This window comes from Salmo trutta, chromosome 24 (assembly GCF_901001165.1).
Source record: "Salmo trutta chromosome 24, fSalTru1.1, whole genome shotgun sequence".
NCBI classification, from domain to species: domain Eukaryota; kingdom Metazoa; phylum Chordata; class Actinopteri; order Salmoniformes; family Salmonidae; genus Salmo; species Salmo trutta.
Genome location: NC_042980.1, coordinates 17,635,787 through 17,654,785, shown reverse-complemented (window position 1 = coordinate 17,654,785; position 18,999 = coordinate 17,635,787). Strand labels below are relative to the sequence as shown.

General features: G+C 45.9%; 1 protein-coding gene across 1 annotated transcript in view; it reads right to left on the bottom strand.

The window, feature by feature from the left end:
* The window catches only part of LOC115160834 (contactin-associated protein-like 5), a 74,595-nt gene that overhangs the window by 13,977 nt on the left and 41,619 nt on the right, over window positions 1-18,999 (bottom strand). The window contains exons 12-22 of the mRNA XM_029711306.1: window positions 18,313-18,432; window positions 16,879-17,079; window positions 10,790-10,946; window positions 10,178-10,305; window positions 9,796-9,966; window positions 8,879-9,097; window positions 6,682-6,921; window positions 4,937-5,161; window positions 3,248-3,381; window positions 2,170-2,257; window positions 165-368 (exon numbers count right to left, since the gene is read on the bottom strand). Of these exons, the coding sequence (XP_029567166.1) occupies window positions 165-368; window positions 2,170-2,257; window positions 3,248-3,381; window positions 4,937-5,161; window positions 6,682-6,921; window positions 8,879-9,097; window positions 9,796-9,966; window positions 10,178-10,305; window positions 10,790-10,946; window positions 16,879-17,079; window positions 18,313-18,432 (1,887 nt within the window). The remainder of the gene's footprint in view (window positions 1-164; window positions 369-2,169; window positions 2,258-3,247; window positions 3,382-4,936; window positions 5,162-6,681; window positions 6,922-8,878; window positions 9,098-9,795; window positions 9,967-10,177; window positions 10,306-10,789; window positions 10,947-16,878; window positions 17,080-18,312; window positions 18,433-18,999) is intronic.

Here is an 18,999-nt window from a genome sequence, read left to right as displayed (position 1 = left end):
TTAATTATAGCTCATATTTCATACAAATCTGGAAACACCGGACAGCTACTTTAAATGACATTTTTCATAGTTAAAACTCTAGAAGTTAAATACAGCTAATCTTTGTACCCCACGTCTTCCAAAATGGCAGAAATACATTATATTTTGAATACATCATACAATACCTGATTGAGAGTGCAATATTGTCAAGTCAGCCAACGTCCCACAGTTAGACTCCATCAAGTGACCTCGGACAGTGACCAATGAGCTGCCACGATTTAGTAGCACTGCTTTCAGTGGAGCCATGTGATTAAACTGGACTGATGACAGACAGCCAATGAAGCCCTTAGATCCTGCCCGCATCACTTCCTCATCCACAGCATCCACTCCTGTAAACAAAAAGTAAGGTACTCACTTATTCGTCGATTCATCTGAATGTTCATAAAACATTCAAACATCCACGACTGCCACAATTACAACAGCATCCAACTTTGAATAATAGTAATATAATATATGCCATTTAACAGACACTTCTATCAAAAGTGACTTACAGTCATGCGTGCATACATTTCACTAAAGGGCATGTTGTATAGTATCCCTTATAGCAATCACTCTTTGTCAATGTGAGATATGACCCATTGAGCAGGCTCTTTTGAGACTGTATGAAAATTGTCCCTGCTTGTCGTGTTTAACGGGAGAGTCTGTAATTGCATAGGAAATGTATGCAAATGCAATTAGAGCTCCACCATACGTTTATTTAAAGATTCCTCGTCAATTGCAGGAAAGTAATCAATAACGACTGCCACATATGCAGCTAACATCATGGCTGCTTAAAGCACTTGAATATCATTCATCAGCGATAGGAGAGCTGAGATGCAATTTAGGGTTTTGATTTGTGTTAAGGACAAGAGTAGATGGGAATATAAGATACAACAGAGATGGGAGTGTGCCTGTCACTCCTTTAAAGATGTACTATTGTCTTCTTCCTATACAGTACTTTCTATAGTTAAATAATGGAGCTAATCAGACTGGGTGAACATTCAACAGCATCTTCCCTTTAAAATAATATTCTAATCTATAATTACCAGCATACTTCCCATGGGGGACACATTTATTGTAGAGGAAGTAGTTGGCCCAAAAAAGTTGTACAATGATCATCGCACCATGGTCTATCATTGATCTTTGTTTGTGGCGCTGCAGCATTCATTTTGACTTAATAGATCCCTGGGAGACATAACCCAGCCAAGAAGGTAAATGTCTTTCCTTTGGTCCTTTAGAGAACAAGTGGATGCTGTTGTGCTCTGCTGAAGTCATATGAATACAATGTGACTGAGAGTGAGAAACAGCATACCTTAGAAGGAATGTTATGTCCTATATAGTAAAAGCCCTGATTTGGCATACATAAAGGAGATTTGATTTTGTCTCTACTCTCATGATTTTTCTTGAGTTTGATGAAAAAGTTGGAAATACAGCAATTACCATTAGAATTATTAAGGCTTATAGGCCTATGTTTAATAGTTCAATGGCTCAAAATATCTTACACATTGCCAATGACCAATGTCCAAAAAATAATGTTGCTCTCAAAACCTCTATATAAAATGTATTCATCCGTGGGGATCTGTGGTACCTTAATGATAAGATGAATACATTTGTTTTGAAATGCAAATTGTGTTGTCAATTAGCATAGATTTGCTAGTTCCCCAAGCTATTGAGAATCTTTGTTAGACAAATTAGGCATGATTTACATAAGAGTTCCATTTAGCTTCTGACTAATGCTCAAAGTGATAAGCTTGAGTGCAATACACCCAAGATTTGCAGTGCGTGCAACATGTGAGACTGATTATTAGACAGATACAATGTCTTGGTGGGGTGGTGATGGGAGTGGCTCACACCCCTCCCCATCTGTTTGTCAGTTCTACAGCAGATGCGAGAAGTGATTAAGATATTTGACCAAATCTCATTTGTAGAATGCCTATATCACATGTGATATCACTGACACGTCTCTTCTATCTCTTCCAGCTTACAAGCTTTGCTTTTATTGCAGACTGATTCTTCTAATCCCTGCAATCATGTCCTAGGCTGTTAAAATCCTTCATGTAGAACAAAAAATAACATTGACAGTAGCCCCCAGTCATTTCGTCATTTCAAACTACATTAACCAACAGGTCCTCGTTTCTATGGTGGGCTCACCTATAACTTTCCCCAAAGTCAGCGATTTGATGGAGATTAACTCTGCGTCTGATGACAGGCTGTACTTTAGGTTCATGTCCTTGTCAATCTAGTGGAGTGGGAGAGGGAAAAAGGACAAGGAGGTGTGAAGAACACATTCAACCACATACAGTATACTTGGTTAATCCAACACATTGGTTAGCGTTAGCTACCGTAAAAACATTTTTCCCAACAAGATATTTGCTCATGGTGACCAAGTACAGTGTAGTTCCTCTCTCTGCTCACATGTCATCTTTTTATATAGCCCCAACTGTTTGAAAAACAACTTGTACATATCCTCTATACTCCCCTGCTCCTCACTCTCTTCACTCCCCTGCTCCTCACTCTCTTCACTCCCCTGCTCCTCACTCTCCTCACTCCCCTGCCCCTCACTCTCTTCACTCCCCTGCTCCTCACTCTCTTCACTCCCCTGCTCCTCACTCTCTTCACTCCGCTGCTCCTCACTCTCTTCACTCCGCTGCTCCTCACTCTCTTCACTCCGCTGCTCCTCACTCTCTTCACTCCGCGGCTCCTCACTCTCTTCACTCCCCTGCACCTCACTCCCCTGCTCCTCACTCCCCTGCTCCTCACTCTCTTCACTCTCCTGCTCCTCACTCTCTTCACTCAGCTGCTCCTCACTCTCTTCACTCAGCTGCTCCTCACTCTCTTCACTCAGCTGCTCCTCACTCTCTTCACTCCCCTGCTCCTCACTCTGTTCACTCCCATGCTCCTCACTCTCTTCACTCCCCTGCTCCTCACTCTCCTCACTCCCCTGCTCCTCACTCGCTTCACTCCCCTGCTCCTCACTCGCTTCACTCCCCTGCTCCTCACTCTCTTCACTCTCCTGCTCCTCACTCTCTTCACTCTCCTGCTCCTCACTCTCTTCACTCCCCTGCTCCTCACTCTCGTCACTCCCCTGCTCCTCACTCTCTTCACTCCCCTGCTCCTCGCTCTCTTCACTCCCCTGCTCCTCACTCTCTTCACTCTCCTGCATCTACATTTCCCTTTGACTCATGCAAATGTTAACATCCCATATGTTTATACATCCCCCTTCTTTCACCTGTAGGTAGACATCTTTCCCCTGACGGTGGATTCTGATACGGTGGAGGCGTCTATCTGCCAGGCTGCTGGGGCTGGGGCTGAACACATCTGGCTTTCTGTCCACATGGAGACGGTACCAGATCTGGAGACTCCCTGTTGATCACAACACAAACTGGGTTAACCTGTTGGGGATAGGGGGCAGTATTTGCACGGCCGGATAAAAAACGTACCCGATTTAATCTGGTTATTACTACTGCCCAGAAACTAGAATATGCATATAATTATTGGCTTTGGATAGAAAACACACTAAAGTTTCTAAAACTGTTTGAATGGTGTCTGTGAGTATAACAGAACTCATATGGTACGCAAAAACCTGAGAAGATTCCTTACAGGAAGTGCCGTCTCTGACCATTTCTTGGGCTTCTACACTCTCTTTATTGAAAACTGAGGATCTCTGCTGTAACGTGACACTTCCTACGGCATCCATAGGCTCTCAGAAGGCGGCAAACCGGTGAATGATGTCTTTGGAGCCCCTGGCTGAAAAACATTAGCGCATTTGGATAGTGGTCGATCAGAGGACAATGAGACTGAGGCGCATGCACGAGGCGACACCATGTTTTTATTTTCTCTGTCTTTGAACGTAAACAGGGTTTCCCGGTCGGAATATTATCGCTTTTTTACGAGAAAAATCGCATAACAATTGATTTTAAACAGCGGTTGACATGCTTCGAAGTACGCTAATGGAATATTTCGAATTTTTTTGTCACGAAACACGTCGGGCGCGTCACCCTTCGGATAGTGTCTTGAACGCACGAACAAAACAGAGGATATTTGAACATATTTGAACATAACTATGGATTATTTTGAACCAAACCAACATTTGTTATTGAAGTAGAAGTCCTGGGAGTGCATTCTGACAAAGAACAGCAAAGGTAATCAAATTTTTCTAATAGTAAATCGGAGTTTGGTGAGGGCCAAACTTGGTGGGGTTCAAAACAGCTAGCCATGATGGCTGGGCTATGTACTCAGAAAATTGCAAAATGTGCTTTTGCCGAAAAGCTATTTTAAAATCGGACATAGCGATTGCATAAAGGAGTTCTGTATCTATAATTCTTAAAATAATTGTTATGTTTTTTGTGAACGTTTATCGTGAGTAATTTAGTAAATTCACCGGAAGTGTTCGGTGGGAATGCTAGTTCTGAACGTCACATGCTAATGTAAAAAGCTGGTTTTTGATATAACTATGAACTTGATTGAACAAAACATGCATGTATTGTATAACATATTGTCCTAGGGGTGTCATCTGATGAAGATCATCAAAAGTTAGTGCTGCATTTAGCTGTGGTTTGGGTTTATATGCTAGCTTGAAAAATGGGTGTCTGATTATTTCTGGCTGGGTACTCTGCTGACATAATCTAATGTTTAGCTTTCGTTGTAAAGCCTTTTTGAAATCGGACAGTGTGGTTAGATTAACGACAGTCTTGTCTTTAAAATGGTGTAAAATAATCATATGTTTGAGAAATTGAAGTAATAGCATTTCTAAGGTATTTGAATAACGCGCCACGGGATTCCACTGGCTGTTGAGTAGGTGGGACGATTTCGTCCCACATACCCTAGAGAGGTTAAACTGTGAATTCTGTGGTATGAAACCTACCTTGATAATCCTACCTTATTTATTGTAGTGAAAAATGAGTAGAGGTGTCCATACCGTTGCGTGCCAGGATGACTGCTATGTACTGCTGGCTGAAGGTGCTGACAGTGAGCAGCATGGCAGGGCTTTGTGTGGTCATGAAGCTGAAAGCCATGTTCTCTCTGGCCCTGCCGCTCTCTCTGTAGTCACTGGAGGCCTTGGAGCTCCTGTTCTGCATCACAGAGAAAGGCTCCTGGAAGGTGTAGGTCACTGACGAATCTCTGTCAAATGAAACAGACACCTCTGCATGGACGCAGAGAGAGAAGAAGGGTTAGGTACTGCATTATATCATGGTGATAGTCCAGCAAAATGTGGTCACCTTTTACTTGAGGATAGCCTCAGCCCCAGGGCCAGCAACATTTATAATATCTGCCGTTCGGTTAATATGAAATAAGTCCCCACCCCCACCCCCACTCCATGGAAGTGGGAATGAATCAAAGTGGGACTACTGTAATTCAGACCAGTGGAATATTTCAGGCAGGTCTGCTCCATGATAATGGAGGCCTAGATTAGTGTGAATGTGAGAGCCGGATCCTCTCAGACAGACCAGAGACAGCAGAGCAGTCATCTCATCCGCTCCCTCTTTGATCTCTTTTCGAATCTGCACTCTGAATGCCACTGATCTCAGCACCTCTACTCCAAAACTTCAAGAGCAAGTGAACATCATCAGGATTGAAGCAGCCTAAGATCTTTGCTGCAGTTGAATATTTCACTAGAAAACACAAAATATTCAATGTTTTCATCTCTGTCCAATCAAAAACACATCTTTTGACCAACGGGTAAAATAATACAGTATGTTTAATTGTATAGATACTCCTCTACGGAAACCAATGGTCCAAACCTCATGTTCCTATCATAACCCGTTAAAAGTTTTTTTTTAGTTCTCACCGTTGTAGGACGGCCAAGATTAGAATGACTAAATCAATGGAGCCCAGAGAACACAATGTGGTAAAACATCTGGAAAATAGCATAGCGTCAGCTAGAGTGGATGCTGTGAGAGAATTAAGGCACAACTTACAGGCTCACCACTGAACTCGTCATCTTTCTTCTCGAATCCGGAGACATGACATTTCCTATTTTAGTGTACACTTTTCATATTAATGCGAAATTCCTGTATTTTTTTTATATTTCTCAGAATAACAAGCATATCTCTGTGAAATGTCAACGGAGCACTGAGTGAACCGCAAGATGTTTTATTTTCAAAGCCTTTTGTGTTTAATTCAGCTCCTGTCATGTTAATGTTGCTTTTTGTGACCCGCGGAAACAACTTTACAGAAGACCACCACAACATGTAAAATCTTCAGAAGTCGCTGGGAGAAGTGGCACTACTCTGTCAACAGAGCTCGGTGCTTATTATTGGAAGTATTAGCTTACGATTCATAACATGAAGAATCATATTTGTCTTGGTAAAATGTATTTTATAACGCAAGGTGGACACTCTACTCTGAGCGATGTTAGATTTCTGTTAATGTAACACAATATTTTGCAACAGAGGGCTGTTGTGACATCTTACAGCTCTATGTTAATCAACTTCCCCTGATTGCAGCCGATTGCACTTCACTAGGGAACTTTTACACCCACGTGTTAAAAATTATACTTTACAAACAGTGCAGGTTTTGTGTGTATACTTGAAGTTACATGCTGCATGTTAGAATCATAGATTCGGTGTCAAAACAGCATCAGAATGATTAGATGAAAGTACATTACAGCTAAATTAACCCCAAGGCTTAATCTCTATGATGAAGTTACTATAAGATTCACACCTTCCTTGCAGGAGGGTCCTCCGTAAGCAGACTGTGAGCAGTCACAGACGTAGCCACTGTTCTTCTCAATGCACCTCCCTCTGTTGTGGCAGAGACTGCTGGAGCCGCTGCAGTGGCCGGGGCAGCCGACGCTTACCCCCGGGGTCATCTTAGCCCGCTCCTCCAGGTTAAAGGTCACACTGTTTATAGTCAGAGTTCTGATGCATCCCAGGAAGCCCCTCTGCCTGGCCGCTGTTCCCCCTGGAGGAGGGACCACAGGTTATAACTAATTAATATGGCTTTTCAGTGTTCTAATATGTATAACCAGCTGGCTGGTGTGTTTACGGGCATATTCAATCAATCCCTATCCCAGTCTGCTGTTCCCACATGCTTCAAGAGGGCCACCATTGTTCCTGTTCCCAAGAAAGCTAAGGGAACTAAGCTAAACGACTATCGCCCTGAAGCACTCACTTCCGTCATCATGATGTGCTTTGAGAGACTAGTCAAGGATCATATCACCTCCACCCTACCTGACACCCTAGACCCACTCCAATTTGCTTACCGCCCCAATAGGTCCACAGATGACGCAATCGCAATCACACTGCACACTGCCCTAACCCATCTGGACAAGAGGAATATCTATGTAAGAATGCTGTTCATCGACTACAGCTCAGCATTTAACACCATTTAACACTAAACTCGTCATAAAGCTCGAGACCCTGGGTCTCAACCTCTCCCTGTTTAACTGGGTCCTGGACTTTCTGACGGGCCGCCCCCAGGTGGTGAGGGCAGGAAACAACATCTCCACCCCGCTGATCCTCAACAACGGGGCTCTACAAGGGTGCGTTCTCAGCCCTCTCCTGTACTCCCTGTTCATCAATGACTGCGTGGCCATGCACGCCTCCAACTCAATCATCCAGTTTGCAGACGACACTAGAGTGGTAGGCTTGATTACCAACAACAACGAGATGGCCCCAAAGGGAGGAGGTGAGGGCCCTCGGAGTGTGGTGTCAGGAATACAACCTCACACTCAACGTTAACAAAACAAAGGAGATGATCGTGGACTTCAGGAAACAGCAGAGGGAGCACCCCCCTATCCACATCGACGGGACAGTAGTGGAGAGGTGGAAAGTTTTAAGTTCCTCGGCATACACATCACGGACAAACTGAAGACAAAGGAGATCACGGACAAAGGAGATGATCGTGGACTTCCTCGGCAAACACATCACGGACAAACTGAAGACAAAGGAGATCACGGACAAAGGAGATGATCGTGGACTTCAGGAAACAGCAGAGGGCGCACCCCCCTATCCACATCAACGGGACAGTAGTGGAGAAGGTGGAAAGTTTTAAGTTCCTCGGCATACACATCACGGACAACCTCAGGAGGCTGAAGAAATGTAGCTTGTCACCAAAAACACTCACAAACTTTTACAGATGCACAATTGAGAGCATCTTGTCGGGCTGTATCACCGCCTGGTATGGCAACTGCTCCGCCCACAACCGCAAGGCTCTCCAGAGTGTAGTGAGGTCTGCACAACGCATCACCGGGGGCAAACTACCTTCCCTCCAAGACACCTACACCACCCGATGTCACAGGAAGGCCAAAAAGATAATCAAGGACAACAACCACCCGAGCCACTGCCTGTTCACCCCGCTATCATCCAGAAGGCGAGGTCAGTACAGGTGCATCAAAGCTGGGACCGAGAGACTGAAAAACAGCTTCTATCTCAAGGCCATCAGACTCTTAAACAGCCATCACTAACATTGAGTGGCTGCTGCCAACATACTGACTCAAATCTCTAGCCACTTTAATAATTAAAAATTGGATGTAATAAATGTATCACTAGTCACTTTAAACAATGCCACTTTATATGTTTGCATACCCTACATTACTCATCTCATTTGTATATACTGTACTCTATACCATCTACTGCATCTTGCCTGTGCCGTTCAGCCATCGCTCATCCATATATTTATATGTACCAATTCTTATTCATTCCTTTACACTTGTGTGTACAAGGTAGTTGTTGTTAAATTGTTAGATTACTTGTTAGATATTACTGCATGGTCGGAACTAGACGCACAAGCATTTCCCTACACTCGCATTAACATCTGCTAACCATGTGTATGTGACCAATAAAATTTGATTTGATTTGATTTCTAAATGCTCTATGTACATATTAATCCACAGAGGGGCTGTTCACCCTATCCCTACCCACAAACAGCTGGCTGTTGAGCCGGAGGCGGAGGTGTCTGTCAGACGGGGCTTCCAGGAAGCGCAGGGGCAGCTGGTCCACGTGCAGAGAAGCCTCCTTCACGCTGCGCTCCGCTCTCAGATAGTGCCACTGCCTGTCATTCAGGGGCACGTGGGACTTAACGGCCAAGACCACTGGCCCGTTTCCCACATCAAAGGAGAACGTCACCACAGAGGGAGCTGAGAAAACAAATTGGGACACAAGCTAACAGTCAGTCAGGTTAGCATTGAATCTGAGACTCCTCTTTTATATGATACACAATTTCGTTTTATGTTGACGGCATGCAATGTGATGCATTGAGACTTAGAAGGCTTTGATGACCTGTATGGTTTTATGTAGGGCAATGTTGACAGCTTGTCAATACTTCTAAATGTGCCTCACATTTCAGAAGCTGCAGTTTTTTCAGTGCTGCAAATGTCCTGTGAGAGAATGGACTCTTACAAAAGACCTAAAGAGAAGCTTTTTTCAGATGCATTTTGAGCCCGACAACTAAGTTGTCCTCCTCTTTATGCTCTTTAGTACATTCATAATGTAGTTTGACCATTATTTTCTTCAGCAGTTACTTCTATATTCAGTGAGGATATTTTGATTATATGGTTACCGCGCAAAGTGCTATTAGAGGTTAATTTGACAGCTTGATATTAGAGCACTGTGTGTGTCATTAGGATTATATTATGCAGTGCAGGTCAGGAGTGGCATGTTGCAAAAAAAAATGTTTCAACATTGTAGGCTACTGTAGCTGGGAAGTGCTTTCATCAGAAAATAGAATCTTGATGATTTCACGCTGGCCTCCTCCAAATGGATTCTGGTGTGTATGTGTTTGTTTGTGTGTGTGTTTGGGGGGGGGGGGGCATGTGTGTGGGGACTACAGACTCACAGCTGAGCTCTAGCCTGATGAAGTGCTTGAGGCCCAGGTTCTCCAGAAAGACTCCTGATGGGACGCTGGTCTTGAAGTAGAAGGAGATGTCAGCACTGAGCTCTGCCTGGAGGGTCGGGAAGTGTAGGTAGGATGACTCCTGGTAGAAGGACACCGCATTCCACACAGACTCTAGAAAACAGGAAATACACATTTCTTCTTTGAGGAAAGTCTTGACTCACATAATAAGGATACAGAGATGAGTGAAAAAGGGTTTATGTCTTGGAACTAAGTGGAGCGTTTGAACATACTCAATATTTAATCAGCATTTGGCCTGGAAAAGGATGCCCAAGGGGACCATCTGTAAGATTTTTTTTTTTACAAAATAGGAGAGTTCACCTACTGTCACCATAACAACGCAGTGGGCCGATTCTGTAGAGCGCCTCAGAGCCTGTTCTGTTGGTGTCTCCAATCACAATCTCACTCACTGGTAAGTGCTCTTTGTAGGAGAGGACTCCTGTGTCATTAGCCCTCCAATACAGAGAGAGAGAGAGAAGCCTCTTCATTTCACAACAGATAAACTAATCCATTCCTCAGTCAGCATTGCCTGGAACTTTAGAGTAAACACTATAAAGATGGGGTGATCTATCAAGGTGTGGACGGGTGCCTCAGGAGATATGCAAAAGAGGTTCCCCAAATGCAAAATTACACAGGGACACACTGGGTGAGAATAAATGTAGGCAACGTAATTCAAGTTAAAGATAAAGTATGTAATAAAGAACATCATGATAAGATCTGCAGTTGAAGCCTAATATGTTTTGATAGTAATTTACACCTTCATATAGTCATTTTTGCATTTCAGCTGTTGAATTGTGATAGAAATATCCCTGTATTCAGTTCTATATAAATATATTTTTTTCGATAATAATGGTCACTAGACAAACCCAAAGGCCTGTAGACCATATTCATTAATGAACAGCACAGAGATACACAAGAGCCATATTTGCATTGTTACCATGAGTCTGTGTCGGCATCACAGTTGCAGAAGTAGTTCATGTCCATGCAGTTTTCCTCCAGGCTGCAGGAGCACTGCTGAACCCCCGGCAGGAAGCCTCCCCAGTAAGTCCGTCTCTCTCCACCCTGGTCCACCCACCAGGACAATGGGGTACCATCTACAGCAGAGCACAACATAGTTCATCCAAAAAGAAGCAATTATATCAATGCAGTAAATGAAAAATATATATAAATATAGGAAAAATGCAATTAAGAGAAAAAGCTTTACAGTAGCTAGTTATACAGTTAGTTCAAAAGTGTAACTACTGGATCAGATAGACTAGCCAGATGCTAAGAAAAAATGCCACCATTTTAACAATGAAATCCTTGGAATACACAATGTCATCTGTATTCAAATATTCCCAATACCCTGCTGGTCAGTGAGACAGAGAAAAATCCGATTAGAGACCAGCTAATAATCCAGGGGTTATCTCTGCAGTATGGCTATCTGCACAGTGACTGTGATTAGAGCCATTGGCATCTGTTGGCATCCCATGGCATTGTGTCAATGAACCCTCAGTGATGCCAGTCAGAGAGGCAGGGCTCATTTCCTGGAGCATCTGTAAGTGGCCCTGCTACAGCCATCCATCAGACAATATGACTCTGCATTAGAGACACTGCAGGCCTGCAGAGAGCAGCCCCACAGCTCTCAGCACAGCTATAGGCTACTGTCAACACATCTGCATTGTGCATTGCGGATTCGTGATGTTGCATGCTAAACCTGCATACATTATCTATGCCCTCTCATTGACCTTAACCTGCAAGAGGTCTTGAAATAAACTGCAGTACAATATTGACAGTAACAGTGTTGCTTGCTTATTTAGTCAGAATAGGTCCCAGTGTTGGGCAAGCATTTGAAAGCATATCAATACTAGACAAATTAGTTGTTGTTTATTGCTTTGTTTTTGTGGTCATGACAAAGAATGTGCAAATGTGAATCCTTAGTATTCAAACTGCACGTTGACAGATAATGAAACGGTAATATGAAAAGAGAAGACGAGTTAAAATTACATTGTCATCGTGGATGGTAATTGGTATTTTCTTGTCATATTACAAGCTGCAGCTGTTGTCTGTGCCCAACACTACAGCCACATAATTAAACAAATGAAAATGACAATTAAACAAATTAATAACAATAATCAAACATATTAAACTAAAGGGAACCATTATTCCATGAATGGGTGTAGGTTACGCATGCATGACGTTGTGGTGTCACAAAAAGCCACTTTTTAATCATGTAAATTTACATAATCCATGGGCCAACTTGGTCTAAAAATAAACAATTAGTGAATTGCTATTTATTGAACAGCTGAGAGACATGGTGTGAATGACAGAGGGGCTGTCACGACTTCCGCCGAAGTCGGTCCCTCTCCTTGTTCGGGCTGCGTTCGGCGGTCAACGTCACCGGCCTTCTAGCCATTGCCGATCCACTATTCATTTTCCATTTGTTTTGTCTTTGTTTTACACACCTGGTTTCAATTCCCCAATTACATGTTCATTATTTAACTCTCTGTCTTCCCCATGGTTTTTGTGCGTGATTGTTTTATGTATGTTCGGTCCGTTATTGTGGGCTCGGTATTATGACATGTTATTGGAATATTTGAGTAAAGTTACTTATGTTACTCATCTCTGCTGTCCTGCGCCTGACTCCTCTGCACCAGCTATACCCAGACCACTACAGAATCACGCACCTAAAAATGGAGTCAGCAGGAGCAGACAACCCCACTTTGGCGGTCGAGGAGCGCGTCCAGCAGCATGTGACCATGTTGCAACGTCTCGGCACCGCCATGGATCGCGTGCTGCAGACGATGGACCAATGGGAAACAGGAGGAGTTCTTCCAGCGCCTCCATCGGCACCACTACAACAGGCACCACTGTTCATCCCTCCTTCACCCGGTCCCAGTGGGATTCGGCTCGCGCTCCCGAGGGAGTATGATGGGGCGGCTGCCGGATGCCAGGGGTTCCTACTCCAGCTGAAACTCTACCTGGTGACCATCCACCCGGCTCCTTCGGGACGTGAGAGCGTGTCCGCCCTCGTCTCCGTCTCTCAGGGAAAGCCCTGGAGTGGGCCAACGCAGTATGGGGGGAAGGAGAAGCGGTGTTGGACCATTACGCGGAGTTCACCCGCCGCTTTCGGGCAGTTTCAGACACGGCGGGTGAACGTCTGTTCCACCTGAGGCAGGGGACGAGGAGCACACAGGAGTTCGCCTTGGACTTCCGGACCCTGGCCGCCAGCGCGGGATGGAACGACAGGGCCCTGATCGATCACTACGGATGCAGTCTGCTCGAGGACGTCTGTCGGGAGTTGGCCTGCAGGGACACCACTCTCACGTTTGACCAGCTGGTGGACCTGTCCATCCGGCTGGATAACCTGCTGGCTATCTGCGGACATCCGGATTGGGGCCTGTCAGTTCCATCCCCCAGCACGACCACTCCGACGCCCATGGAGCTGGGAGGTGCTGCGCTTAGGGCGACCGGAGGAGGGGCCGTTCCCTGTACCATCTGTGGCCGCAGAGGGCACACTGCTGGTTGGTGCTGGGGAGGTTCCTCTGGGAGTCGAGGCAGCAGGCAGGGCACTCTTGTGTCACCCCAGGTGAGTCTGCACCAGGCTCACTCAGAGCCCCCCTGTTGCTCACATGTTTTGTTTATACATTTTCCTGAGATTTTGCCGCATTCCCAGCATAAGGCGCTCGTAGATTCAGGCGCAGCTGGGAATTTTATTGACAGAGCATTTGCCCATAGTTTAGGGATACCCATTGTTCCTGTTGATATGCCCTTCCCTGTACATGCCCGAGATAGTTGACCATTAGGGTCAGGGCTAATTAGGGAGGCCACCGCTCCACTGGGCATGGTTACGCAGGAGGGTCACAAGGAGAGAATTAGTCTTTTCCTTTCTGATTCTCCTGCATTTCCCGTGGTGCTGGGCTTACCCTGGTTGGCCTGTCATGACCCCACTATTTTGTGGCAACAGAGGGCTCTCAAAGGGTGGTCACGAAAGTGCTCGGGGAGGTGTTTAGGGGTTTCCGTCAGTGCTACTACAGTGGAAAGTCCAGACCGGGTCTCCACCGTGCGCATCCCCTCTGAATATGCCGATTTGGCTCTCGCCTTCTGTAAGAAGAGGGCGACTCAATCACCACCCCATCGACGGGGGGATTGTGCGATAAATCTCCTGGTAGACGCAGCACTTCCCAGGAGTCACATGTATCCCCTGTCACAGGAGGAGACAGCGGCTATGGAAACATATGTCTCCGAATCCCTGGGGCAGGGGTACATTCGGCCCTCCACTTCACCTGCCTCTTCGAGTTTCTTTTTTGTGAAGAAGAAGGATGGAGGTCTGCGCCTGTGCATTGACTATCGAGGTAACAACCAAATCACTGTGAGGTACAGCTACCCGCTGCCTCTCATAGCCAGTGCGATAGAGTCAATGCACAGGCCATGCTTCTTCACAAAATTGGATCTCAGGAGCACTTACAACCTGGTGCATATCTGGGAGGGGGACGAGTGGAAGACGGCATTTAGTACCACCTCAGGGCACAATGAGTACCTCATCATGCCGTACGGGTTGATGAATGCTCCATCAGTCTTCCAGGCCTTTGTAGACGAGATATTCCGGGACCTGCACAGGCAGGGTGTAGTGGTGTATATCGACAACATTCTGATATACTCCGCTACACATGCCGAGCATGTGTCCCTGGTGCGCAGGGTGCTTGGTCGACTGTTGGAGCATGACCTGTACGTCAAGGCTGAGAAATGTCTGTTCTTCCAACAGTCCGTCTCCTTCCTAGGGTACCGCATTTCCACTTCAGGGGTGGAGATGGAGAGTGACCGCATTTCAGCCGTGTGTAATTGGCCGACTCCTACCACGGTAAAGGAAGTGCAGCGGTTTCTAGGGTTTGCCAACTACTACCGGAGGGTTATCCGGGGCTTTGGTCAGGTAGTGGCTCCCATTACCTCACTGCTGAAGGGGGGACCGGTGCGACTGCAGTGGTCGGTTGAGGCAAACAGGGCTTTTGATCACCTGAGGGCTCTGTTTACCTCGGCTCCCGTGCTGGCTCATCCGGATCCCTCTTTGGTGTTCATGGTGGAGGTGGATGCGTCCGAGGCTGGGATAGGAGCCGTGCACTCTCAGCGCTCGGGTATGCCACCAAAGCTCTGCCCCTGTGCTTTCCCTTTCGAAGAAGCTCAGCCCGGCGGAGCGAAACTATGATGTGGGGGACCGGGAGCTGTTGGCTGTTGTCAAGGCTCTAAAGGCGTGGAGACATTGGCTTGAGGGGGCTAAACACCCTTTTCTCATCTGGACTGACCACCGCAATCTGAAGTACATCCGGGCGGCGAGGAGACTGAACCCTCGCCAGGCAAGGTGGACCATGTTCTTTACCCGTTTTGTTTTCACCCTGTCCTACAGACCATGTTCCCAGAACGCTAAGTCAGACACACTGTCCCGGATGTATGACACAGAGGAGCGGTCCATAGATCACACTCCCATACATCCGGCCTCTTGCCTGGTGGCACCAGTGGTGTGGGAGCTGGACGCAGACATCGAGCGGGCGTTGTGTGCAGAGCCCACTCCCTTCCAGTGTCCAGTTGGGCGTCTGTACGTTCCGTCTGCTGTCCGCGACCGTTTGATCTATTGGGCCAACACGTCACCCTCCTCTGGTCATCCTGGCATCGGTCGGACAGTGTGCTGTCTTAGTGGGAAGTACTGGTGGTCCACCTTGGCCAAGGACGTGAGGGTTTATGTTTCCTCCTGCTCGGTGTGCGCTCAGTGCAAGGCCCCTAGGCACCTGCCCAGAGGGAAGTTACAGCCCTTACCTGTTCCACAATGGCCGTCGTCGCACCTATCGGTGGACTTCCTCACGGATCTTCCTCCCTCACAGGGTAACACCACGATCCTGGTCGTTGTGGATCGGTTCTCTAAGTCCTGCCGTCTCCTTCCTTTGCCCGGTCTCCCTACGGCCCTACAGGCCCTGTTTACACACGTGTTCCGGTACTACGGGGTGCCTGAGGATATAGTGATTACCGTATTAACCCCTCGTTCCATGTCTCTCTCCTCAGGCTGGTGTTGGCTGGTCCACTCCAGGAGTCTGAGGTGTGGGAGGTTCCTCCACCCCCTCTGGACATCGAGGGGGCCCCGGCGTATGCTGTTCGAGCCATACTGGACTCGAGGCATCGGGCGAGGGGCCTTCAGTACCTCGTGGAGGGGGAGGGGTATGGTCCGGAGGAGAGATGCTGGGTGCCGGTGAAGGACGTTTTGGACCCTTCGTTGCTGCGGGAGTTCCACCGTCTCCATCCGGATTGCCCTGCGCCTTGTCCTCCGGGTCGTCCCCGAGGTCGGTGTCGATGCGCGGCTGGAGCGGGTGCAGACCTCCAATTGCATGTTCATTATTTAACCCTCTGTTTTCCCCATGGTTTTTGTGCGTGATTGTTTTATGTATGTTCGGCCCGTTATTGTGGGCTCGGTATTACGACATGTTATTGGAATATTTGAGTAAAGTTACTTGTGTTACTCATTTCTGCTGTCCTGCGCCTGACTCCTCTGCACCAGCTACACCCAGACCACTACAGGGGCTGAACGTCATTCATCTTCTATAGAGAATATATGTGTTCAAGCACGACAGCCAGCAGAAACAACTTATTGACGTTCCATCTGACACTGTTCATATATAGCCCATACGATAACTTTTTTATTTTCTCTCTTGGATCCACTGTGATAATGAACTTGTTTGTTTGCACGCACATGACAGCCGGGGAATCAGGGAATTCAGCACTTCATGAATGTTTCATGATTTAGGAGCAAATGTGGGATGTCTGGGAGACCGTTTGCTCCCAAAGCAATTGAAGATGAATGCTCAGAGACATGCTCGGTGGTAGCCTTTCAAGTTATTGCTAGATAACGGGAGAAATGGTTCAAGATGTACTGTATATTCACACGCTCGGGTCAGAGTCAGGTTCATTCTCAGAATTCTAAACATTTATATTAGGAAACAGGTCTGTCTGGGACCATGTCTAAGTTTGACGTCATAGGATAAACAGGGTGCTATCCCAACTCACCTCTAGTGTTGAAGAGGCGGGACTTCCTGCAGCCGTACATCACTTCCTGTTGACACTGCTCTGACCCGGCCACAAGTGTCATCAGTTGTTCAGGTGAGGCACTGTAGTTGAACTTCATAACGTAGGGCTTTTGGAGAGTAGAACCCTGGACCCTGACTGGATCTGTGCTGTTGTGGGTCACCACTGTCCACACCTTGTCTTCTACAAACAACATGGAACAAAACACATGTCAAACCTTAAGACATTTTGACGTGTAACATGCTGTACGGGCTTGAATACTCTCTGAATGCACTGTAACTCGCACTCTGGATGGCACTTTCAAGTACATTTTCTGCTGTATGCTACACCCTTATATAAAATCCTGACATTCAATGCAAACACTTTTGTAATTGATTTATGATTTATTTGAAATGGGAAATGTACCAATCATAAGCTGAAGCATTTAATGTGTTGAAACATCATAATTATATTGAAAGAAATCCACCTTGCATTGATTAAGGTTCAAAATGTTATGGCCCCCCTTAACTGGATCTGTGCTCCACCTTGGTCACTCCATTCAACATTTTCTGGACACGCTACTGCAGTAATCCACAGATTTCCTGTAGGCTCTCTAACCAAGGGTTAATAGCTTGCGAGATTAATTGAGGTGAGGACTCCAATTCATTTCCATCCCCCCATTTTATGTATTATGGAGAATTCTGTGTTTACCTTGCCTGAGAGGAAATCCTATTTCACTTTGTGATTATTCACATCCCAGTTTGTCAAGCTGAGAGTTATTTACATCTCTAATGGATTCTTTAATTGAGGTCAACCTGAGGCAGCTCCATGTAAAATTATTAGGATTTGTGGCATAAAAAAAGGAAAATATATTGTGATCCTGAGCCAGACTATCAACAGTCAGCAGCAGCCAGCCACCTCCGTAATGACTTAAATGTTGCATTAACCTCCGGAAAGGTCAGAGCTGTAAACTCATGACAGCAAGGTGATGGATATTGTCTTGTGTGCCAGCATCCAGGCATTGAGCTCTCATTCCTTTACTCTGTCTGTGAACAGTCTGAGCCCTGAAGGTGAAGACATGACACAGACTTGAATCAGAGCTCTGGTATTTTTTATGAGCGTTCACTTTTGAGATTGTGTCATTTTGCACACATTTGCACATTGTCTTATTTAGAGCAGACATTTTGACAAATCTGTATTTAGAGCTATCATTGTAACCAGGGGCTGGTTCCATATCAAGTAACCCTAATGATTTTCCACTTGATAGCTTGGCTGTCAGTCATCAATTGTGCTGTGGGCCAATGCAATGTGTCTGTAAGTGACTGAATCAGATCTTGTTTACTCTGCCTCTCCTCTGCCACGACCTCAGAGGTCTTATGGGTTTCAGGGGAGTGCAGAGAGGTGATGACTGGGCTGTGTGCCCCAGTGGCAGTTTACCTGTCATGTTGCAGTAGACCTGTGTCGGCCCCAGAGGTCCACTGCCGTCTGGATCAACAGAGAAGAAGCCCGAGGAGCTGCCAGTCAGCCTGTAGGCCTCACATGATGCCTCATAGATGGCTACAGACAAACACAAATATACTGTACATAATGCTCCAAAATGGCTGACAGAAATCTCAGTGAGGAAGTTAAAAACGAATTTAATGGGTAGCATGTACATAATTGCACAGTGGCTGGTAAACATTTAGCAAGAGCACTGAGTGGTCAAGCTCTAAAACACTGAGTGGTCAAGCTCTAAAACACTGAGTGATCAAGCTCTAAAACACAAAGAAACGCACCTTCACAAAATATGAATATAATATATGGTACATTAATATACATAAGTAACATACTTCATACAATTTTACCTTTTAATACTAATGTTGTAGCCTCCCCTACTTTTCCCCATATTGCATATTTTAAATTGCACACATATGCATAACTTACTGTAGAAAAGGTAGCAAGCCAGACACCATTATGCATATAAAGACGATGTTCAAAGTAAGTGGCCACATTTTCATTCATGTGGTGCATATTCATGTCAAGGTACACTCCAACATGCAAGGACAACTGCATCCGCTGGCAAGTAAACAAGAAATCAGTATTCAGGAGCAGAGGGTTCTCGCACAAGGATTCTGAGCGCGCTCA